The following is a 25,988-nucleotide window of genomic DNA, read 5'->3' on the forward strand; positions in this document are numbered from 1 at the left end:
ATGAGATGAATGTCTTACAAACTACACACAGGAACAACAAGAGCAGAGGACAAAGATTAACTTACTCTGACTATTCCATGAAGGCTCAATGAACACCAGCTGCATTCGCATCAATCTTTAATAATAAACATTTCCTTTCACTTGTAACCTCACTGTAATCGTTCTGCTGGGCAAGTGATGGCCATTTCACAGGCTTTGAGCACCAGAAGGAGCAAAGCCCATCTGTCCAGTTTGCTGCTTAGTTAATTGCCTGAACAAATCCATTACCCATGACATCACCACCCCTAGTAAAACTATTTTTCTTTTTTTCCCCTTCCCAGGCCCAGCAGAAAATAAAAAGAGGAAAATCATCATGCTCATCACTCCATCCGTGCTTCCTTCACTAGAGAAGTTTTAGGGACATCTTCAAACTATTGCAGTCTTATCAAAAAACAAATGTAGTTTTCAGAAATGGATTTCTTTTTGATTAATATACAGATTTCACCATGAAGATAAACATTTTTTGCTCAGCAAGATATATCAGAGGACACCAGACACACATACAGAAAAATCTTCTATATTTTATAAATAATTGCCTTAGTTAACAGAGAGATGTCTCTAAATCACTCTGAATTGAAAAAAAAAAAAACAACCCACAGAAAATAGCAAAATCTTGAGTAGTAGATCATCTGAATAGTGGCAAATGAGCTCCCTTTTCAGGCATAACTTACGACTTTGATGTAGCTTTTTGAGAGATGCAAAACCCAGGATTCTATCAGATGGTTACACTTACAGCATTTTTTTTTTCAATTTCTGAACGAGGACAATCAGGAAGGGAAGTCTGCCATTCCAAAATCACCGTGATATTGAGGCTGAGAACCTGCATCATTCCTTTTGTAATATACAGAAGAAAAAGGCTCATTTGCCAAGAATGATTTTTACTCAGCAAAAATCTCACTCAAACCAAAAAGCTCACATCTGAACACAAAGCTTTGCCAACTAAACCGTCACCTGTCACACCACAGCGAGCCTTAAAAATTCAACACGGGGACAATCAATCGGCAGTGACACCTTTCAAAAAGCAGCTTGTCCGTTTGTACGACAAAGTAAGCTTCCCAAGCACTTCATGCTACATCTTTTCTCGTATTTGAGGATCAAAGCCACGGTGAATACCGATCCTACCTTCAAAGGAGAAATGTGCGACTGTAAGACATATCCATGGACATTCTCTATTTGAGACAAGTTCTTCTCTGACACGTGAACAAGCTCTGGGCCTCTCACTTCGTGGGTTAATCGAGGCAAAGTATGATCATGTGGAGCATCCTCATCTTGATAACGATATTTCTAGAGAAAAAAGATGGCAAGGAAGGACAAATAAGCTTCGAGGAGGCAGTGCACATGTATCAGTTCAAACATGGGATAACAGATAATTATCAGACATTAGGCAATATAATCCTCACACTTCCTAATCTGTTCTGGAGGGAGTACCTCATTCTTTTTTTATCAGAGCCAGTCAGGCAGAAAATTATTCTCCAGTAAAATTTTCCCCTTCCCCTGGCCACTCGCTGGGGTGTGAGGTGTTATAACTCCTCACTCCATGGAGAGGCAACCTAAGAAACAGGAGATAAGCAGCCTTCCCTTTGGTATGGGGCGCACAGCCACACCGCTGTTCTGGGGAAGACTGCTGAACGGGCGCCGTGGGGGGTACGGATCCACACGGTGTAACGCGGCGTCGGGGGGTGTTGAGGTGTTACAGGACACGGAGGGCAGACTGGGAGTCAGAAGGGGAGTTCACAGGCCTCTGACAATGTGAGAGGCAGACAGTGCCATCGAAAATGCCGTTTCCAGCTGACAGGCATATGCTAAAATACAGGAATGAGCAAAATCAAAGACTAAGACGTACTTGGAAGGCCACAGAAGTAAAATAAGAAGTCTTAAGTTCAGGTTCGCTCACAAGGATGTTGTGAAGCAGAACTCCCTGCTGCTCCTGCATTTTACTTTGACCTCTCAGCTCTGGGGTGTTACTTCATTTACTCATCCATCCAAAGCAAATCGTCCCATTTTACTCCTGCCTTCACTCTCATGTATGGCAATGTTTCAGCAGTTACCAATTATTTTCAGAATATACACGTGACACGATTTATTCTCTTCTTCTTTTCTGAGATGTGCCTGCAACCCTTCACTTGTTCACTGTTCAGATAACATAATTAATGAATCTATAAAATGACTGGCACCAGACAAGTATTATTTGGGCAAGAAGCCATCCGTCTAATAGATGGTACTCCAACCAATGTCACATTACAGGCTTGGCACACAGATCACTTAAGCCCCAAGCAATCAATTATTTTTTTAATCCAGTGAGCACTCTTTTATCCAGGGAGCACTCAAAAAGACGACTACTCAGAGACACCCTCTTTAAAGTGAGTCATTTGCTAGAACGTGATTGGGAGAAATAACCACAGAATACCAAAGTCATCCCATCTCCCCAGGAAATGGTAAAAATGAAAATGTCCAGGTAGAGCTTTCCAAAGAGACAAGATGGCAGTGGCAGAAGCCATAGCGAGCTTTGGCCAGATCACTCGTGCAGCTTTACAGGGCAAGAAGCATGTGGCATTAAAGAGAGAACATCTCTTTATGTCCATCAGTAGGTCCTTTTCCCACCACCACACTGCAGCGTAGCTGTTGCATAAATGAGAGCCAAGGCCCAGAGGAAAGTGCCTTACCCTGAGCCTTGTGCTCCCAAAACACAAAACAGTTCCATGCACCTCCATGAGTAGATTTCCTCGTGAAAACCTATGCTTTATAATTAAAATTGGACATTTTATCTGATAGCTGTGCATTCCCATGACAAATTTCATAATATCCATGTTCGTGTGCCATAAACTGGGAAGTTTACAGAACAGATTTCCACTTTTCCATTTGCCTTTATCTCCCACCCCAAGCCCAGCCTTCTTGTTCTTCACAAAGTACAAGCCTAGAGCATTTCTGGGTCAATCCTATTATGTGTTTGCCTCATGTTCTTAGCACCAAACTCATTGATTTTCATACGTCTTTCCTCCCACAGCATCTCTTCACTGAAATGCTTTCAGCTGTGAACCAAAACAGCTTGACACAGCAAAAAGCCAGTGGTAAAGCTGAAAATACCAAACCAGAATTGAGACGCTCCTGCAGAAATGCCTCATTAGTCTCCATTGCTCTGTCCTGATGGGGTCTTGCAAAAGTCCTTGAAATTACCCCATTCCCTAGAAATCCAGAGCTTTCTCTAAGGGTTAATTCAAATTTCTGGAGGGAAAAGCATGATTGCACGGAAATGCTACTCTTCGTTTGACAAAAGAACAGGTGGATGTCTTATGATAATTAAATTACAAATCAGTGCCTGCTGCTGACAGGGTATTGTACGCTGCCAAATAGCATCAGATATTTAAAATCCTCTGTAATTACCTATAATGGGGGAGTGGAGTGCGCTGCTGTGAATTTTTAATATGAACGTGCCTTTTTAGAAGAGATCATTCTCTCTACAATGTGAGACTATTACAGCATAACTGCTCCTCACACTGTACCATCTGAAGGAGCATTCCTAAGGCTATGTTTGCCAAAGGGCTGTCAGCTAAACAGGACTGAAGACATGAATCCAGCAGAGGGTAAGGGTCAAAAGCCTTAAATTTTAACAAAGTCAGCTCTCAAGGCAAAAAAAAAAAACGTGGAAAGTCACAATATAAGTTACAATAGCCAGACTGCACTGGCATGGAAATACAGATGTTCTTACAACCTGCCTTTGACAGACTGTCAGTGAATTAAGATAGTTGGGAATTTGTCATTCAATTTTGGGCCAAAGACAAGCGGTTTTTACAAAAGTCCTCAGCATTTCTTTTTAGTTACCACTGGCTTGCTTTGCAGCAAATGGAAACAGAGCATTTCATTTTAGATCAACTCAAAGTGACCTGTGTCCTAAGCTGCTGAATATGGTCCTACTGAAGTTGCCATTCAAAACCACATCCCTGTTCTACATGGCTTTTTGGCTGGTCCACACTCCAATACATAACATGTTACTTCTGCTTGCAATAGGAGGGCTGCAAAAGGAGGGAGCAAAGTGTTTCAAGTCTTGAATGCTACTCCTGTTTTACAGTCCTCCTCAGGAGGGGCCAGACTTCTGCAACTTCAAAGCTGCGGATCTTCATATAACTTAGAGACTGCAGGGAAAGGAAATTCTGCAGAAAATTTCCCACAGGAGGCAATGACTTCTTACAGGTCCAGTTGTCCCATTGAAATCTGAGGATAGACAAGGTACGCAACTGGGTCCCAACGCTACCTGGTCCTTATCCCTCACTTGCTTTTCTTTTCCAGGATTTGAGCTACTTTGCATCTCCCATGCAGAACAGTCCCACTGCTAGTCATCTGCTGCAACCTTGACACGGGAGTTACCTTTGAACAAGATCAAGTGTCATCTCTCTTCTGCGTGATATTAGGTCCAGAATTCAATACATGGGATTTGTTCATATTTAAGCTACACACAAAAAATAAAGCCATAAAGGACTTGATCCATTCAGATAAAAATTTAATCTGCAAAGTCCCATTAAAAAAAAATGCTAGTGCCACTTTGTCTCACTTTTGTGCTCAGTTTTTTCAGTGGTCTTCAATATGTTGAATTTTACTGGCACTGCTCTCCAAAGGCAGCAAATTTCAATGTCATACAGATGAGTATCTTGAGAAAACAAACTTTACAATTTGCACACACAAGTCCTTGGGCATTCATCCAATCATGAGCAGAAATAATGTTACTCATCCATCTGATTGCAAATGAGCAGCACAGCTTGAATTCTGAATATTTGTAATCAATCTATAGAGTAAAAGGAGAAAAAAATACTCTTCTCATTATATAAAATGGAAGAAATCACAATCTGCTTGCCAAGACTGGAAGTAGATTAAGAAGCTTAAATCATTGAATAATTATACTTATTGTGAATGACTTGCTCTTTTGCTTATCAAGTAGGTTTCTAACAAGCTTGTCAGTATATCACAGCAATACCTTTCATCCAAGAAGCCTAAAGAGCTTTACAAGTGGTAGTCAAGTCTGATAACATCCTGTTGAAAAAAAGTACGTGCATCATCTAAAGGTGGGTAAAATTAGGCACAGAAATACAACCACTTGCTGAAGGTCACAAAGAGAATCAATTAATTAAGCAGGGGTAGAACTTAGGAGATTTTTCCAGTCTGCTTTTCTAAGCCCAAGACCTAATGTAACTACACTGACTTTAATAGGAATCATAATTATTAAAAAATAAAGTTGTATGTTAGCAACTACAATTGCAATGTATTTTTAGATTTGTTTTGGGGTTTCTTTGTGTGTTTGTTTTTTTCCCCCACAGAAGTTCCAGGACACAGCAGACTTTCTAAGGTCAGGAATTAGGTTTTTCTCTGCATCAATGTAATAGCTAGCGGTGCTTTGTGTAATTTGTATTGCGCTATCTCTGAGAAACACATAGTGATTTTTAGAGGACGAGGTTGCCTGTAAGAACCAAATTGTTTCACAGAAGGGACACTATCAGCACTGAATACTGAGAGCTTACATAGTTTTTCCATTCAGGACAACGACAAGTTGTTGGCTTTTCTTCAACAAGGAAAAAAAAGAAAGCAAATATATGATTTATTCTCTCAGTTTACTGAAATAAGCAGATATTTCCCCATTGTAGGGAATGTATGCTCAGTTTTTTAAAAAGTGCACATATAATGTAGTGGAAAAAATACGCTTTACAGTATTCTCCTCGTCTGCTTTTTGAAACTCCAAATAATGTTATTTTTCATGATGAAGAAGAATTGAAATGGACATTAGCCAAAGCACCTCTTCCTTGTGCCAGCTGAACGAAGTTGCACGTTTCGCTCACAAGATGGCACAATAACCATCGAGTTAAAGCATATTCTCACGTTTAACTACGAAGCAGTCTAGGAAAAAATAAGTAGCTATGCGATGTCATAAAACTTCAAACGATTTTTACTTTGAACTGACCTGGTACAACATTATTAAAAAAAGGTGGCAATCTTTTATAGTGAGTCCATATAAACAGGTTATGATCATATACGAAGCTGGCAGCTGGAGAAAAGCCTAACCCTTCATATGAGCATCAAAAGTTGCAAGCAAGTAGGAACCTATTGATTTTTGCAGGCTTTAGCATGAACAAAACCACTATGTATTGACAAGATTGAGACTAGCCCAGAATGCTGCATTCCTCAAGGAATTCTAAATCCTAATTAAAACCGCCTGCATGCAAATCTGTACCATGAGGTATTCGGCTCCATATGCTGCATCGCATTTTGGACCTGTTAACAGCATCAGTTTAGCCCTCTGGAGGTTGCTACTTGCTATCCAATCATTTAAAATAGATTTTTAACTTGAAGTACCAGTGTAAAAAAAGACCCTCTAAGAAGGCAGCTTCGCTAGTATTAAATGGTGAATGTGACTGCAGACTATAAAAATCAGTAACTTAAAAAAAAAAAAAAAAAAAGTCCAGCTAATACTGATTGTTTATCTAAGTAGAGCAAAGGAAAGATGTGGGTGAAATCATACAACTTATCAACATAGGGCTGTAGCCACCTGTCCATCCCTTTGTTCTGCAATAACTTCACTTGCATACTCCTTTTTATAGTTTTAAACTCTTACCCTGAAAATATTTTTTTCTGATACGTCCACATTCCCACAACCGCTACAGAAGTCTTCGTGCCTCATTAGCTGCCCACGCATCCCTAGAAGCACCATGTCCCCATTCCCATTCCTTGATCCCACAGCATGGAAGCACTGGGCCTCACAGATTCTCTTTTTCCACCCCTTGCCTTACCTGAAGAACAGCTTCTGGCACAGGATGACTATGCTGAGGTTACTACTGAGCAGTTGGAGAGACAGAGCTGGCAAATGCCACCAGTCTCAGTTTCCCTGCCAATACGCCTGCAGTGGAAATGGAGCACAGCAAAGCAAACACCCTGGTTTGATATCACAGAATCATAGAATCATAGAATGGTTTGGGTTGGAAGGGACCTCAAAGATCATCTAGTTCCAACCCCTGCCATGGGCAGAGACACCCTTCACTACACCAGGTTGCTCAAAGCCTCATCCAACCTGGCCTTGAACACTTCCAGGGATGGGGCATCCACAAATTATCTGGGTAACCTGTTCCAGTGCCTCACCACCCTCAGAGGGAAGAGTTTCCTTATGGCACACAACACAGCAGGTCGTTTGTGTTTTGCAGCTGAAACTCTCTCCCCAATGTTCACACTTGGGTGCCCTACTTTGCTGAATTTATAAAAAACCTAGCACTCCTCTTTCTAGTGCACACTGCTAATGACTTCTTCACAGTTACCTAACTATAAAAAAAAATAAATTATTTGTATTGCTTAGTTTTGCATGTATCTATGTATGAATTTAAAGCTTTAACTATGTACTTTCGTTACATTACTTCCCAACGCCCTTCTGGGCATCAGTCAATAGGTTAACACCTACTGAGTTACTTTAGAGGATAACCAAGATTGTCCCCTAACTCTGTTTCTTAGCCCTCATGGGTCTTGAGTAGATGTAGCTGTGGTGGGCTTCTTGGCCCCTCAAACCTGTCCAGTTCCATAGTTCTAATTTGGGACACTGTAAATTAGTCCCTGCTGGTGATCACTGTGGAAAGCTTCAGATTGAACAGATGCAGTGAAACTGTGCTAATTCCAGCCTTAATTATTCGTTTCTGAAAGGTCCTGCTGAAGGGGGTCTCTAAGGAAGGATGGCCTCCCAGCATAGTCTCTAGTGCTGTAGCCTTTCCCAGATGTCCATGAGTTCATCTTATGCCCAAATATCTCATGCAGACTCTGGGTATAGTTCTTCCTTATAGCACAGTGCTAGGCATGGGTGGTTCTGCTTCTCCTGTATCTGTCTCCCCTGTGCAGCCCTGGTTCTCCATCTTGCTGTTTTACTTGTACCGATCAGTCACTGATTAAGATTAGGTTTTTTTACAGGTTTGTCTGAACCTAAATTATACACTTAGGGACCTCCCAGCCTCACAAATAGGAGCTTCAGCTGTAGTGGAGGAGGAAACACAGGAGCAGGAATGAAAAATCAAGGAGAAGCAGAGTAATTCCTTGAGACAGCATTATCGATAAGAAAAAGATACATGAAAATGTTACCCTGGTCCTGCTGCTCTGGTGCCCAAAAACACTTGTGAAACCCCTGGGAATGTCCTATCTTCCTCTGGGGCTAGTCTGCATAGCCGTGGCTCTGAAGATGGTGGTCTTGCCCTCGCCCTCTGCTAGGTTATGTAGAATCTCCACTAGAGTTTTGGAAAGTCATTTTAAAATTTGACCCTTTCACTGCTCGCACATTCCTATTTCCCAGACTTCTTGAATATGAGCGTTTCCATTGAAACCCTTGTTTTTTCTGCAGTCCTAGGTCTAAATGAAATCTAGGAGGAAAATTAGAGTGCTTTTCATCATAGGTTAAAAGAAAGACAAATCCGTAGAGTAAAGGGCTCAACAGTCAAGGAAAAATGATTTTCTCATGAACCCTATCACATTCACTGTGCAGACAGGACAGTCCTTTGGGAATTAATTATGTACTGAAGGACACAGGAATTGTGTGTCTGTGGGATTCCAGTATCATTTCTTACAGAAACTGCAGAAATCTGGGCAAGGGTTATACGAGGCAAAAGGATGCTCTGAGGGTAAGACAGGTGAATGCTATTGCAGATAACTGTATCTATTCTTGCTTTTGCCACAGAAATCTCACGCAACACTAGGCATTTCACAAAACCTAACCTTCCACAGGTGCAGAACTGAGATATTCCTAACTTTGAAAGGTCTTGGTAGACACAAATGGCTAGTTTTTGCAGAAATGCTGCAAAAAAAGCTTTTTTTTTGAAAATCAGGGGGAGTTGGGCCTTGTACAGAAAAATTGCAATGGAATCTTGCGTGCTCCAACAAGTGGATCTGAGGTGGAATTGGTATCAGCTGACATTGGCTACCTAAAACTGATACAAGCAGATCAATCAGATTCCCTTGCTAATAGCTGGAACTTCACAATATTATGTGTATATTTATCGAAGAACTGCGCACTGAAAGCATTTTTTCTCTCTTTGTTTTCTAATTTGGGCTGAAAGCATCTTAGGATTTAGGAATTTTGAATGAGATTAATTTCATTCTCGACATTGCAAGCCGGACACAGAAACTAGTGGACTCATTTGATATTAATTGTTTTGTTAAACAAGTAAAAGTTCTAATCATATAGGGATATAATGTAAATAAATTTATTAATGTTTATGAGATACTTGGATACGGTGGTCAGGCTCGCTATAACAGGACAATCAATGAGAAAATTAATAATTCTGTAAATGGAGCACAATTTGAACTGCATGCACTAAATAATGCATGGAGATTTTTGTTGGATGTAAAATGCCATATGAAGTACCACTCCACATGACTGAAAGAAGCAGGGGGCCTGTGAAAAAAAAAATAACTGTAATTAAAAATATATTTGAGTTATAATACTACATTAGAATTTATGACCACAGAGCGCCTGAAATAAAATTGCTTAGACCATCTTAAGTCTTACATTTCCTAAATCTGAGTGGTTAACTTTATAACCCTGCCATCCCTTAACTGTTCTTTGAACGCAATGTATACACACATAAAAAACCCTCATAAACTTTAACAGCATTCCTGCTGCTTCTACTGTGAAGAAGGTATAGAGATAAGTACTGAATTTTTCAGTGTTTGTAAAAAACTGGATCTTCTTAAATAAAAATACAAATGTCCTGTGTGCATAAACGTGAAAAATAATCTCACTGTTGCCACTCTGATGAACCCAGACCATTAGCTCTGAAGATAATGTTCTTTTAGTACCAAAGCAATTGGTGCTGGAAAAGTTATTACAAATCTCAAATATCTATTATTTTTATCAGCCTCCTCTTTTAAAAGCTATGAATTTTTACTAACAAAAAGATGGATTCGGTATGTTTTAACTAGGTGTTCAACAGGCCAGCAAAACACATTTGTGTCAGGTGAATTTGCATGTGCTTGACACCAGTAAGAGTTGAGATCACCACTTCTAAAGCAGGGCACTTACTGAAAAAGCAGCTTTGGACCTTTGGATCTTAATCCTTGTAGCATTTCAGTACAGCAAAATTGTGGCAAAATAATCTGCGCTTTCAGGTACTTTAATAAAGTCCTGGTTAAGGTGCAAGTGGGCAAAGTAGCTGTCATTATGAACAGTATAGAAACACATGAAGCTACTGTATGAACAAGGGAATATCTGCTTTACTGAGGCTATCACCAAAATCAGTATTTCACAGAATCATAGAATGGTTAGAGTTGGAAGGGACCTCAAACATCATTTAGTTCCAACCCCCTGCCATGGGCAGGGACACCCTTCACTACACCAGGTTGCCCAAAGCCTCATCCAGCCTGGCCTTGAACACCTTCAGGGATGGGGCAACCACAACTTCTCTGAGCAACCTGTTCCAGTGCCTCGCCACCCTCAGAGGGAAAAATTTCTTCCTTAGATTTAATTAAAATCTCCCCTCGCTCAGTTTAAAGCCATTGCCCCTTGTCTTGTCACTACAAGCCCTTGTAAAAGTCCCTCTCCAGCTTTCTTGTAGGCCCCCTCTAGATACACCTTTTCACTTCTCCACAATCAGCCTAGTTCCTGGTCTAAGGAGTTTATGGTTCCAAGGGAAGCTCCTTCAGCTCACTGATCTGATGGCAATATATGAAGGTAAAACTACTCCCAGGTCAGGAGCTGAGCAGGCAGAGAGTATCTCATTAAACTGCACTACACTGAGTTTAATGCAATGGGAAAAATCTCTTGGGTTTACATCCTTTGAGTCCACAGAGGGAATGAGTCCACCACTCCTTGGGCCATATCTTACCTGTAAATGAAGATGGAACAGCTTATCAACACCACTGCTTATTTAATTTAAAAATAATCTCATAAAGGTTTTACACGTGCAATTCCTGAAGGGCCGAGCAAGCCTGCCAGCACAGTCTTCCTTAGTTTTACAAGTCCCATAGGACTTAGACCAGATCAAGGCAATGAGTTGGCCATGGTGAATAGAACTGCAGGTAGCTAGCAATATTGCAGGAAAGAAAGGGATATATGTACAGATTTTTACTTCCTGTAGAACTGCTTTTAGATTTAGGCACCTGAAATTTTCCTTTACCCTGTTTGGACAGGCAAGCATTTTTCATATTTGAATTTCAATGTGAAAATCAGACAGTAATTACTCTGCTGGATGGAGACAATGGTTTCTTCTGGGGCTATTGTTATTTTGGGGCCCCCTTCCATATTCGTGTTAGAAGAATAGGCAGATTTTTTTAAATTATTTTTAAATGATCTGGAGCACTCATGTTTTAAATAAGCCAACTGGGCTCTGAGTCTCTGCAAATATAAGCTAGAGTCCATGCCTATATGATCAGGCATTTGTTTTGTTATCATGTAATAGTGTGTATCTGGCAGGGTTAGTAATGTCTGAAAAGTCCTTTAGAGCTCAAAAATTTTATAAAAAGTCAAGTTTGTATTATGGCATAGAAGACTCTCTGAGCACCAGATAATGATTTAGATGGAAATTTACTACTAGTCCATTTTCTTGAAAATCAAGATTCTACACGTCTTATCCTGGATACCTCAAACTTTATTGCTTTTGAAAGTTACTGCCTGACACTTCCGTTGGATACAACTGCTGTGTCTCACCCTTGTGTCTGTCTGTCTGTGCTCAATTCTACGGTATTTTGCTCCTTTCTTGTTGGTGAGGTTTTTGGTTGGTTTTATGGTTGCAGAAAATGGGAAGGCAAAGGAGAAAGTTGAATGCCTTAAAAGTTAGTAAAGCTATCTCTGAAGCCATAATGAATTGGTTTTTTTTTTTTTCAGACTGACCTTATCAAGGTTCAAAGCCATCCTTCTTTGCAAAAACACTTAATTAAAAGGTTAAATCCCTACTGCCATTCACTAAGAACCCCTATTTAAAAAAGCTGAGATATTGTAACAACTTTTTTCAATCACTTTACATTTTCAGCTGAAGGAAGTAAATGACTTGTATAAAACATCATGAAGAAAATGAAATCTAAATTCTTTTGGTCTCAATGACTTGCTTTCAGGAAGGCTGCATAAATGACTGTCAGCTGGATAACAATGTCATGGTACATTTTCTGTTGTTCTTAATTATTAGAAAATGAGGACAAAGCAAAACCCATCCTGGTTAAAATTAGATTCAGCCCAGATCATAAGGCAATCATGAGGCACTGTTAACTTTGAAATGAAAGACAGTATTATAAAATGATACCCAAAACAAAACTCAGAGACAATCCCAAGCAAATATCTTGGTCTAGACACAGCAGTTTTATTATCAGGCAGAGAGAGTTTTTTAAGTCCTGACCCAACAAATGGGTTGATTGATTATATATAAATAAATATTTTCCAGAGCTTTATATGTGCAGTGGGCCAAATCCTCAGATCTGCAACATCCATCTGGGAATATGGCCTATTTAGAGCTATTTGAGTATTCATTTTTCATCTCTTTTAGTACTTGACTAACTGCTAGATGGATAGCCAAAGACCTACATCTCTGCATGTTTTCTGATGAAGTAGCAGTGTAAATTCACCAAAACAAAAGTTCTTTTGTAAAACCCACATCTTTTTCTATGCATAAACCACCTTTACAAGAGCAGGCAAGTTACTCTGCATTTTCTGTCAATCCTCTGCTACTCAGCTGATAATACCAACAAGGAAAACAATTTATTGAGTCTGGAGCTGTGATTTTCTGCTGAGGAAAAGAAACGCTCCCTGGGAACCAAACTGAGAGCTACAGCTCATTTTTATCTTGACAATGAGAAAGCGAGCATAACTTTAACTTGTTGTTGACCTTTTTTGCAGTTGGATCACTAATCTAAAAGTCAATGACTATATATATAACACTATTCACATCAAACTATCATGCATAGAGTGGGAAAACCATGTTTTACTATTTATAAAACTTCTCTGCATGAGCAAAGTTCTGCAAACATTAATCACAACTGTGTGAATTACTATCCACACCAAGGAAAATGCACTTTTTTGAGTGATTCATCTCATCTCTGCTGCTCAGGAAGGAGTGGACTGGACTTTAATGGTGCCACGTGCTTGACACTAACTACCCAAAAGCTGAGATACTGGCACTGGTGAACCTCACCCAGAAGCTCCTCTGGCTCTCAGACCTTGAGATCAATGTGGATGTGTGCTCCCACATGGGAAGTGTGTTTATTTTTCAGCGTAGTGACTTGGCATTTTGTCCTAATTGCTACGTGACTAAACCACGGTGAAAACTGCCCGTGTGGGAATTACTGCAACTTGTTGTGAACATACATCTGTATTTTTGAAAGCTGATAATCTTCAGGTGGTGTTAAATTAGCCTGGTTCTTCTGCAGCTCCCTTGGGAAGGGCTGTGCCATCTAATTTCCCTTGCTACTGTGCAAACTATTAGACTCAACATTGAACATAGCATTAGTCAAATCCCAGTTGCCAGTAATATTTTGGCCCTATATGTCCATGTTCTCATAGACACTTTTCAGCTTTTTTAGCTTATTAAAAGTGTGGCCTTATTAACTTTTTTAACCACCAAAATGATCACTAAATGCTGCAGCAGGAAATATTTTGAAGAGTTTCTTTTGCAGATGATTAACTAGTGTTATGAGATGCACTCTAGTGGTCTGAACAAATGTAGGATGATATTTCATTTTTTTACTAACCGTCCTCATTATTTTTTTTAAATATTATTACAATACTGAGATAGCTAGAAACAGAGGATTTTAACATTTTCTCTTCTTGAACTTTTCAACAAATAAAAGTCTCATGGAACCACTGTAAAAATGTTTCCTTCATTTCATATTTCACTGTATTTACAACAAAATTTAATACAAATTTTTCTGTTGAAAAGCTTGCTGAATCAGGTCCCCAAAATACATAACGTTAACAGGACAAAGTCTATTCTCAAAGTTTCTGAAGTACTTTGTTGAAGTCAATGTTTTCCAAATGAAGTGCATTCAATTATTGTACCAAAATTCTGAAGTGTTGTAGTTATTATGCTTATTGTGTGAAAATTTGCAGTGCCTGAGTTCCTCCCACCTCACTGACTTTCACACATCAGTGCTGCTCATTTGCAAGTGCTCAGCACTCACCTGGAAATAGGTCAGATGCCTGCATTTTCCAACACCCTTGCATGCCTTCTGACAATTCTCTGCATGCTATCAGAGCTGACCTGTCCATGAAATAATTTGAACACCTGCACTTCAGATATAAATTGCCAAGCTATACTAGCTAGTGTCATATGCATAAGTAGCTAATCCCGTATTCTGGACCCATTCTGTTCCTTGTTCCGGCTTCAGAATGCTTCAAATATCGAAGAAGTACTTTTATGTAAAAAAACACTGACTTGGAACAGACTATATATGGCAGATATTTACAGTTCTATCCAAAAAGCATGGACTCCTTTTTTGTATACTATAAATCTGAATTTGCAAAAGGTGTCCTTGCCACGTTTCTTCTTGAAATTTGTTTTAAAATGTATCAAAGAAAAAACAGTAGCCATTTCCTTTAAAACATGAATACTTAAAGAGAGTTTATATCTGACATTTCTATCCTGTCATGTACTTGTTTATTTTTATATGTTTGCTGTATTTCTAAGATATATCAGAAGTCAGTTTTTGGTCCTCATTAGTAGGATGTGGAATTTATATTACTTGTTATCAGTAAGAAAATCTAGTCAGAAAACTCCCAAAAGACCAATAAAAGTATTAACAACAAAACATATCCCAAGTGGGATTAATGATAAGGTCTCTATTTATTTATACCACTGCTCAAAGGGGTTTCACATGAAATTCTACTATTTCAAAAACTGTTTAAGGTGCTTTTATAGTGAATTAAATGAGGAATTTCCCTGGGGGGAAAAAAAAACAAAACAAACAGAATAAAGAAAATCAATATATCAGTCAACTACTTTACTTCGAGTTCCAGGGTTTTTTAAATAATATGACAAGCTAACACATAATGCAAAACAAAACTAAAAAGATTTTTCTTGTTTTCAAACGTGATTCTAATTATTTTTGAGACAATTAATGAAGGTGGATACATGCCCATGAAACATTTCCAAAAGGAAAAATGTTTTATCACAACAGTTTCAACTAACCTAGATTTACACCAAATCACATAAGCAACCAACATATATATACACAAATTTAATTTTCTGTTTAATCTCTGCCCCCAAATAAGAGCTTGTTTTATAAATATTTTCACTGAAACGTCCTTTAATATATCTATTTTAGATTTCTGTATATTAAAATCATAGAAAAAGAAGGCTTAGAAGAGAAAATAATACTATTCATTAGACCTGAAGATCATGAAGGAATAGCAATACAATTTATTAGAGCTTTAATAGAGACAAAAAAAATGGGGAAACATTTGGGCACACAGTCTCTACTATTAAATTAAAGTTGTTTCTATCTTTAGACATTCCTAATCTGTCTGCCCACTAAGTCCCAAAGACAAAATTATAAATAAAACAAAGCAAAACCAAACAAAATGAGTTCAGCGATGATGTTAAAATTCACATTTCCTTCCAAGATGAGAGAATTCATAGGTATCCTAAAAGTGCACCTGCCTATTGCAGAGTCTCTTGATCCTCTCTCCGATCTCTTATGCAATCCCTTATATTTCCAAGTTTCAAAAGAATTTTAAAGAGGAGCTAAATTATTTCTAAGTTAGTTAAGCCACTTAGAACTCATTAAGTAGAAAAATTCAGCACACACATCTGGTCTTGAGAATCACTCTACTTCTTTAGCCTTATCACTTTCAGTGAAATTCACTTCATAAAATTTGACAAGTCTAAGGTGAGATGCACAGACTTAACAGTTGAGAGTTTGCATTCATCCCTTTGTGTGAGATGTTTTCTAAAAGCCATCATAGTGACAATTAATTTGAATAACATGAAATATTCAGTGAACCCAATTCCCTCTCCCTGTATAAATGGCCATTTTAGCTGACTAAGAACACGAGTGGCGAGCTGAATATTGATGGTAGATCTTTTCCTCGGATATTCAGTTAACGACCAAATGCAGAACTTCCTTCTTCCGCAGAAAATATGTTCTTAATTTCCTGAGGTTCATTAGAAAATCCCAAGACAGTGCTGGGTCCAGCAAGTATATCCATTTGTGATCAACATCATTTGAATGAATGATCACTGCTAATGGAGGGAGGTTTCCTGTGCTCTCAACCCTCTCACATTCACGGATGAGTAATGTTGCTTTCTGCCCTGCTCCAGCCCTGCAGCGCTGCCAGATATGCCTCCAAGAGATGCAAAGATCTCTAGGAAGAAGCAGACCTAGAAAGGGAGTGGGGGATGGAAGACTTCCCCCAACCAATAAAGGAGAGAGAGGAGTTTGAACGTTTTTGAGTTTTACATCAGCAGCAAACACTACCTGAACAGTTAGGGAAGAAGATCATCAGATGGCAAGCCAAAAAAGGCCAAAATCTCACAAACACTTGAATGGCGAAAGAAAGCTCAGAATGAAAAAAAAACAGATAACACTCAGGTCCCTTTTATTCAATACAAACTTTTATAAACAACTCATGATTTGGTGGCTAGATGGAGGAATTTACAACTCTTGGGAATAGCAACATATATCATAGCAGTTACAAACTGTGAGGAGGTTGGGGCACTGCAGAGGAACTAGATGATCTTTGAGGTCCCTTCCAACCCTGACCATTCTATGATTCTATGATAAGAACTGAAATACATCAACATTGTATGTAGACATAGGAATAGCAGGAAATGAAACTAGCAATATTGAAAATGCCTTTATCAACTGTAAGAAATGGGGAAACAGATTTTTAAAAATGATCATTGATGGAAACAGACAAGGTCAGAGCGGTCCATGATCAGTGTGCATAATATTGGCCCAATAGCAAGAGTGAGAGTCTCTCTTTTTAAGGAAATGTTATGGCTCTGTGTTATGGTTTGAAGTGGTGGGGGGAGGTCCGGGTGGCAGAAGCTGTCCATCAGACCGGACTCCCGTCCCCCTCGGGGCTTGAGCCAATCGGCGCCTCTGCGAATTGCCCTATTTACGTCGGACAAAGGAACCGGAAAGATGTGTGCCTTTGCCCAGGAGCAAGGAGACGGGAGGGGGGCACGGCCCCCGCTCCCGGCTCCCGGCCGGGCCGGGCCGGGCCCGCTCCGTCGAGGATGGCGGAGGCGCTTGGGGAACTCGGGGAGAGCCCCGCTGCCGGGGCGCCCACCGGGCCGAGTTCACCCAGACAGGACTGAAATCTAAGAGAAACGGCCACACAGATAAGAGGTCAGTGAAGATGGGACGGAACAACGTGTGCCGCGGCTGAGTCCCCCTTGCCAGCAGCGACCCCTTTGTAACAGTCCTCGGTGGAGCAAGCAGAGACCCACTCGCAACCAGTGGATGACCCACGTCGGGAAGAGATGCCTGAGCCTGAGACTGTTGTGAGTCATGGGCACAGGTAGACACGTTTACGCATTTTACGCATTTTACGCATTTACGCATTTAAAGTTTCTATGGAGACGCATTTAAGGTCGACATGACGACCCACGCCGGAGCACATTTAAAGTCTGTTGATGACCCACGCCAGGGCGAGTGGCTGCGGCTCCTTAAAAGCCCAGGACTGGTAAAGCCCGCACTTGGGCAAATCCGATGGGGTAAGGATTTGCCCCCCAGCGGGCAGGATTCACGCTTTCGCCGTGAGTAGGGGATCCGCTGGAGCAAGGGACAATGGTGTAAGGACTCCTTTTCCTTTAAGAGAAGCGGCAGTAACAACTTGGAATGAACTGACCTGCACTCCCCCATTCCCTGCCCCCTGCGCCGCTGGGGGGAGGAGGTAGAGCCGGGAAGAAGAGGCAAAGGGGGGGGGGGAGTGGTGTTGTTTTTAAGACCTGGCCTTGTTTTCTTGTTATTCTCTTAAGTAACCGTTTTTGTGTGCTTTTCTCTTTCTAGGTAGCTGTTAATAAATAGTTTTGCATTAAGAAAAAAAAGCCTCTTTTGCCCGGGACCGTGGTTGATGGGTGCTCCTCTGTTCCTGTCTCGATCCTCAGCTCTTTTATTACATTTTTCTCTCCTCTCCATTTTACTGGACTGGGAGAGCTGCGTGGGGTTTGGTTGCCGGACTCAACCTAACCCACGACACTCTCACATACAGATCTGCAATACGAGGTTTAAACCAGAACTGTTGTTAGACAGTACATGCACATAAATATATATGCACAATACACTGTAACGTAAGCAAAGTTGTCAGTCTCAGCTTGCACTGGAACACCTGTGTAGACATCAGTAATAAACAGCATTAAAAAAGGGTTTAAAGGGGTGTTAGTAAATTTATCTTACTGAATTTGAAATGAAAAGTCATTGGGAACGTCAGCTGCAATTTTTCTGTCTTTTTGGTGTTTTATAATTCCTCAGGCAGAGAGAAGACTACACGGTCATAGCAAAAATAGCTTCACCAAGACATTTAAAGTATTCTTTACAGAGAAGAATGCTGTTATTGCAAAACTTCAAGCACAGGGTATCTGGTTTATTCAAAAGATTCTTACTAGCTGAATGGGATCGTAATGACCAAATACAATAAATTTATTCACATAAAAATTCATTTCAGTTCACGATGAAAAGCTCCCTTATCACTTTCTTGATGAGGTTGAGAATTACCAACAGTATAAACTCCAGTGATTTTGTAAATAGAGTTCTTTATATGAAATAAGATACTGTAAACATAATTTACCTCCATTTTGCTTTATACCTCTGACAGACCTAAACCCAGACCAGCATTTGCCGTTGCACATTTCTGTTATTATCAGTGGTATTTATTCACATTTTTCTCTGGGCCACTGATATATGAATGGGTCTGACAGTTTTGTAGAAATATCAAAAGTAGCAGTAGGATAAACACTCTTCTTTTTCATCAACTGACCAATCATATCCTGGGCTGCATCAAAAGAAGCGTGGCCAGCAGGTCAAGGGAAGTGATTCTGCCCCTCTACTCTGCTCTCGTGAGACCCCACCTGGAATACTGCGTTCAGCTCTGGAGTCCCCAACACAAGAAGGACATGGAGCTGCTGGAGCGAGTCCAAAGAAGGGCCACGAAGATGATCCGAGGGCTGGAGCACCTCTGCTATGAAGACAGGCTGAGAGAGTTGGGGCTGTTCAGCCTGGAGAAGAGAAGGCTCCAGGGGTGATCTTATTGCAGCTTTCCAGTACCTAAAGGGGGCCTACAGGAAAGCTGGAGAGGGACTTTTTACAAGGGTGTGTAGTGATAGGACAAGGGGCAATGGCTTTAAACTGAAAGAGGGCAGAGTTAGGTTAGATATAAGGAAGACATTTTTTACATTGAGGGTGGTGAGGCAGTGGAACAGGTTGCCCAGAGAAGTTGTGGATGCCCCATCCCTGGAAGTGTTCAAGGCCAGGTTGGATGAGGCTTTGGGCAACCTGGTGTAGTGGAGGATTTCTCTGCCCATGGCAGGGGGGTTGGCGCTAGATGATGTTTGAGGTCCCTTCCAACCCAAACCATTCTATGGTTCTATGACTCTATGATTCTTGCTGTAAGTTGTTTGGCAGGAAAATCAGCTTCATCAAATTAAATGCTTTTGTTCACATAAATTATTTCTATGAACTTGCATATTCTGTCTGTAATCTTGGCTCATTTGTTCATGTTTTCCAGTATAGGAGGAACAAATATTATTTAGGAGTCGGTCTGGACTAATCAACAGTATTTACACATTTCCATCTCACATCCTCATACTTACAAGCCCACAGATGGTTGCAGACCTGGCAATAAGCATGAGGCATGTATGGGCACTTGCTTTCCATAACTAAGTTTCACTTACTATTTTGATTTATATTTCTCTCCTAAGCTAAACATATTCCAAAATATGAAAGAGACGAGAAACAGAACCCTTCAATCCAAAGGTAAAGCTTTTGGAGGCAACAAGTCCCAGAACAAGATTCCTATGAGACTCGCCTGTTCTCTAACATCCTTCAGTACTCGTTATCTCTCGATAACAAGTTATTTTCCAGTATATTCTGAAGGTTGAAAAATCTTGCTTCTGCTCAGCAAATTAAAAGGAAAGATCCAAAGCTGCAGCCCATTGAAAGTCCTGCTAAGTGCCTACAGCCAGATGTCAGGCATTACCAGGCTAGCTTTAACGCTTCATGTTACTGAAATATTTATTATCCAAACAATCTGTGGCTATGCAAGGATTTGAAACCAAGTCTCCAAATCATACACTAATACTCAATCACAGAACATTCTCCACTCAGGCTCAAGGGAGGACAGAAATAAGGCCTCTAATAGGCAAAAACCTAATGCCGTGCACGTGATTCAGACTCAAGTTGTGGAAAATATGAATGTAGTCACATTCTTTTTTTAAGGAGGTAAAAGAAAGCAATAAAATAAATTTTAGGTACTATAATGAAGAGTTCTTGAAATTTTAGGGTTTTTAATGGCAGACCTGTGTACACCAGTGGATACAACAGAGTGGCATCTTTGCATGCAAAACAGAGCCCATCCACTACACAACTTTGTAGCTTATCCAATAGGGAACTGGCAAGGTGATATTAAAAGAAAAAATCCATCACCATCTGCACACGAAGTGAAGCTGACATTTTAAGATATGGTCAATGCATTTCTTTTTCTTCAAGGTCTATTTACACTTGAGTTTGACAGGAGTCTTACAGAGGATATAATCACCAGCACTACGCTGCAATTTAGAATGAGAACAAGGACAACATTAGTAAAGAGAGCATGGGTGGGTTGCAGTTTACTTAAAATAAAAATGTGAAAAAAGTACTCTAAGAAGCTGTACTTAAAGCCTAAGGAAACAATTCAACTCCACAATGAAATATTTTTATGGTAATACCTAATAGGAAACAGAACACAATGCTTCATTATTAAAAACTACCAGGTAAAAGAAGACTGGAACACCTCTCCTATGAAGACAGGCTGAGAGAGTTGGGGCTGTTCAGCCTGGAGAAGAGAAGGCTCCGGGGTGATCTTATTGCAGCTTTCCAGTACCTAAAGGGGGCCTACAGGAAAGCTGGAGAGGGGCTTTTTACAAGGGCATGTAGTGATAGGACAAGGGGCAATGGATTTAAACTCAAAGAGGGTGGATTTAGATTGGATATATTCAAAGAAATTTTTCACTGTGAAGGTGGTGAGGCAGTGGAAGAGGTTGCCTAGAGAAGTTGTGGATGCCCCATCCCTGGAATTTTTCAAGGCCAGGTTGGATGAGGCTTTGAGCAACCTGGTGTAGTGGAAGGTGTTCCTGCCCATGGCAGGGGGTTGGAACTAGACGATCTTTGAGGTCCCTTCCAACCCAAACCATTCCGTGATTCTATGAGTCTATGACTTAAAGAAATGAGCAGCACAATGTTTTGAACATCACTTTCCTTATTTCAAAGTAAATCTGTGTGCAGAGGGGTCATAAAAATTCACTTGTAGTCATGGGCTGTAATATTTTAGGACCACAAAGACCTGTGAAATTATTAAAAACAGAAATGAGGAGGATGAAGGAGCATTTTGCACAGTCAAATGGGATTGCTAAGACGTGAACTATGGGGAGGAGGGAGTTTTCCTTGGCAATGGCGCATGCAGGCAGGCATCTCACTGAGCATCACAAACAGCTACTTTTGCCCTCAGTGAGACATTCTGGCTTCTACAGGCCACAAGTTTTGTCATCTTGCTGCACTCCCCTGTAAGCACAAATGACTAGAAAACTACCCGTTGCTTCAAGATCCAAAAAGCTAACAGTACAAATTTGGCACTTGAGTATGCCACTGGGATGTTAGCAAAAACCTAAGATATGTGTGGGTGGGAAGCAAAGGTTTTCCACAAGACAGCCACAGGGCTAATGATGGAAAATTGTATTGTTGGACATCCCCAAGATTGCTCTTTAAAAACAGTATACAAATAACCAACTATTTGCTGCCTCCTGTAGGACTGCAATCAGCTTATAATTTCAAAAGCTGTTACCAACTCTGTGAAAACAATGTATTTTGACTGCATATGAACTCATTATGTGGAAGGAAAGATTGTTTGAACTAGGTTTCACTCGTGATTTTTTAAAAAGCTAATTTATTTTCTGGACATTATTGGCTTGAAATCAATTCTCAGCAGGTGAAACCTAATGGTCTTATCTTATTAAATGTATGTTAAAAGGAAGGAGGAAAAAAGAAAGACAGTGATAGCAAAATTTTCATAAACCTGAACCTGATTCTCATTTACACAAAGGCTGGTGTACACTACAGTTCCTGTGCAAGGAGATTTTTAACTGGGGGCAAATGCATAGTTTACACTCAACTTAGTAACCCTTTATGGTGGCAAAGCCATTACAGGGTTTAACAGTTGTAATGCAAATAAGAATGAGGTTAAGTAAACAATAAATAAAGATAGAAGCTTTGTTATCTGTGAAGGATTCCTGACACATTTCCTGCACAGTAAAGAGCACTCTCCAGTTTTTTTGCTGTTTCTTACAGACAATTCCACAAGGTACAGGAAGCATTACACTGCTAACGAGCTTTCTTATATTTTACTGCATGTAAAAGCCATTCAGGAAAATATCAGCAAATAACTGAATTTTATAATCTGTACGGTAGCAGCCTCTTCTCACTGCTATTTGAAGAACCTCAACAACCTCTGATATTTTCTTTCCCAGATTACCAGTAATAATGTGAGGTTTAACTGCTGGAGCATTATAATATTTAGAAATGCAATACTGAGACAATAGTGGACGAGAGTCTTTGGTTGTGATTTTAATGAAATCCCCATGAACTATTGTAGCTCTAGTGATTCAGCCTCAGACTAGCAGTTACTGCAGGGGGAACCCAGTTCTGTCAGCTCCTATGAACTGTGGCGTTGTTACTGAAAAGATAGCTAAAGGATTCATGCTATTAGTAATAAAATCAGAATTAATGAATTAAATAATAAAATAGAGATTCAAATATTTTTAAAGGTCTTATGTGGTCTTTTCACTAATCTAGCTAAAGGGCTTCATTTGAGAAGTCAGTTGTACAAGCCTGTTCTGCGAGGGAAAATAAACATATGGTAAACTAAGTGGCTCATGTTCACCTACAAGGCAGAAGCAAGCTGAAACAAAGCATTGTTCTCTCAAAGAGGCAATCAAAGCTTTCTCACTTGCCTACAGTGTCACTTCATAAATATCAGTCTTCACTAGTAAAAAAAAATATTATCCTATTTATTATTGTGAGGTCAGCTTCAAAGTGTGAATTTAAAATGCTCAGAGGATTAAGTTGTTGGTTTTTTTTCCTCTAAATCTATTTTTTTTTTAATTTATTTTATTTTTTTCTTGGGATTTACCAAATGATTCCCCATGCTTAGAGCTAGAAATTCTCTACACATTATTTTGCATTTCAGAATGGAAAGAAAGAAGGAAATTAAAAGTTTTTCGCTGAATAAAGCTTGAACAAAATTATCCAGAAGCATGTTTTACAATAGAGTAATATTAGAATACAAACTGTTAAATAGAAAATATATTAATGCATTAAAAATGTTAGTAGAACTAAGTAAATCACAACAAAAAACTAAAGTAAAAAATTAATGTGATCATGTCCCGAGGGAAAAGGTAATTAAAATGGCTGTGTTCTTATGAAATGCTCTAGTCTCAGTGAAATTACATTTAAAAAGAAAAGGGAATAGTCAGCCAGATCTAAGACAGACTATATTTGCATAACAAAGATTTACCTGTTCTGCATTGATACAATATTTAGAAACACTACTTACATTCAAATTGTTCTTAATATGCTGCTTTTTCTAAACACTGGCAAATCTGATCATTTTAACTTAGCCTATGATCATTACCAAACCTAGGACTTAATTTTTATAATGATGTACTGCTGGAGATACTATTCCCCTTTCAAATGAAAAGAATATCAAGCATTACAGAAATTACCTAGAATCTGTTCAAGTCAGTGGAAGCACTTTCATCTCTTTGGGCTTTCATCTACGTTTCACATCTAGTTGGAAAGATTGGGCCCTAGAATTGTAAGCATAGAATAAATAGCACCACTGGACTGGTGACTGAAGTGCTAAAACGAGGGCCAGAGGTACATAAAGTATTTTTTTTTTCCTTTTCATTAATGATGGTTGAGAAATGCAGTTGACAGGAGCTTAAAAACGTTAGTCTTCAAAAATGTCTTGTAAAATCTATACCTGGATACACCTGGATTCAGATAATGAATGTTTTGGGAAAACGTTGCAATTATTCAACACAACTCTCCCTGCAGACAAGCATCCAAACTACTTGGTTCTTATCGTCAAAGCCTTTATTGATCTGGATCCAGTACAACGAGAAAACAGCTTAAATTTATAAGACAGAGGTGATAGACAAAAAAACCCAGTGCACTTCTAGCACAATAGATTTGTCCCTCACAAAAGGAAAATCAATTTGTCCTATGGCTTTCTTGTATGAAGGAGGCTGGTAAGACATTCAACTAATTCCTGTAAGATCTGGGATCTATTTCAAACTATCCTGTGCTTAGTTCTTTCCTAATAAAAACACATAACCCAACAAACTGAAACAAACATTTTTACGTTGTGTAAAAAGCCACATGCATGATTTTCTTTAAAGAGACAAAGGCAAGAACCACATATTCAGTAGCCCCTAAGGAAAAGGGAAAAGCCATAATTTTGTATATATTCAAAAGTTAGTGAAAGAAGCGATCGGCGATGTAGCTTTAAATCTTTACAGTTACTCTCTGATAATGTTCTAGAGTTTACTTTTAATTAAAAGAGGGCCCTTTTCTACTTCATTCTACATAAATTATTCACCTGAGTTCTGTGACTCAGTGATTCCATGTTAACAGCTCTGTTATTTTATATAATTGCTGTACATAGGTAATCAGAATGCATTATGTTACAAAGATAATTACGATGGTGTTTTCTGTTGTCATGTGGTGCTGGGAGCCGCAGCAGTGTGTTTTTCTAACACCCTGTATTTCATATGGATGGGGAGAAAATTGTCAAGAATTTCCCAAAGCTCTGTATTTTTCTACAAATACATTAGATCCCAGGTCAGTCACAATTCTTTCTTTTCTAGTGGCCAAGTCATGTTACGGAAGTCTATTGCATTTAGGCAAATTTTTCCTTTATTTAGGGGCTTAAGCAGCGCTGCAAATAAATTTTGGAGCCACTGTGTTATTACTTTAATGAGTAATTCACATGAAAGTCCCTTTATCAGTGTATATATTTGTGCACAGTTTTCAAGAATCAGTAGAAGTACAGGGCAAATTTTGGTTTGTGAATTTTAACCTCAGTAACACAGATTTTCATATCCTATGCAGCCAGACATGTGTATGTCTGTAGATGATTTGGTATTTTTTTCCCTTCCTAGAGACAAAGACTTATAACATATATTCATCTGTCTGAGGATGGAAGAAATTCTACCAGCTTCAAGTTTTCCCTTCACTTGAAAAATTCAGAAGGCAGAAATCTATCAGAAATGTTGCAACACATTCTGACATCATGCTAACAGGTACCGCATCAACCCGAGTTCTACAGTGTTTCTTCACTCAGTTTTTCTGCAATGCCAACTTGTTTCTGTTAGGTAGTGACTGTTTTCACACATAAGCAATTAATAGGAAATTAAACATGGTATGTGAATTTGACACCAGCTAACAACAGCCAGCAATCAAAAGATTCATTTCACCCCTAATCTATTGTCACATATTGCATTGTTTTAAAGTTATATTAAATATTAACTGGAAATTGGCAATGAGAAAGACCTCACAGGTCTTGTATTCTATCCTCTTACCAGTGAAAGCTGTTTTTAATACATTCAGTACTTAAATGTATCCAAGATCATTATTTTCCTGACTTCCATATGTACTAATATGCATACATTAAATACTTTCAGTTTACCAGACAATGACTTAGAGTCTATTAAAGAGGTAAATAATAAAGTGCACAGTGCTTAAGAACACAATATTATATTACATGT

General features: G+C 39.3%; 1 protein-coding gene across 5 annotated transcripts in view; it reads right to left on the bottom strand.

Moving 5' to 3' along the window:
• The window catches only part of DLG2 (discs large MAGUK scaffold protein 2), a 1,082,159-nt gene that overhangs the window by 596,422 nt on the left and 459,749 nt on the right, over window positions 1–25,988 (bottom strand). For all 5 annotated transcript variants that reach the window (XM_086614508.1, XM_086614488.1, XM_086614523.1 and 2 more), the window contains one exon: window positions 1,162–1,323. In XM_086614508.1, coding sequence (XP_086470634.1) covers window positions 1,162–1,323 — 162 coding nt within the window. The remainder of the gene's footprint in view (window positions 1–1,161; window positions 1,324–25,988) is intronic.

Source organism: Tauraco erythrolophus, chromosome 1 (assembly GCF_009769465.1).
Source record: "Tauraco erythrolophus isolate bTauEry1 chromosome 1, bTauEry1.pri, whole genome shotgun sequence".
Lineage (NCBI taxonomy): Eukaryota > Metazoa > Chordata > Aves > Musophagiformes > Musophagidae > Tauraco > Tauraco erythrolophus.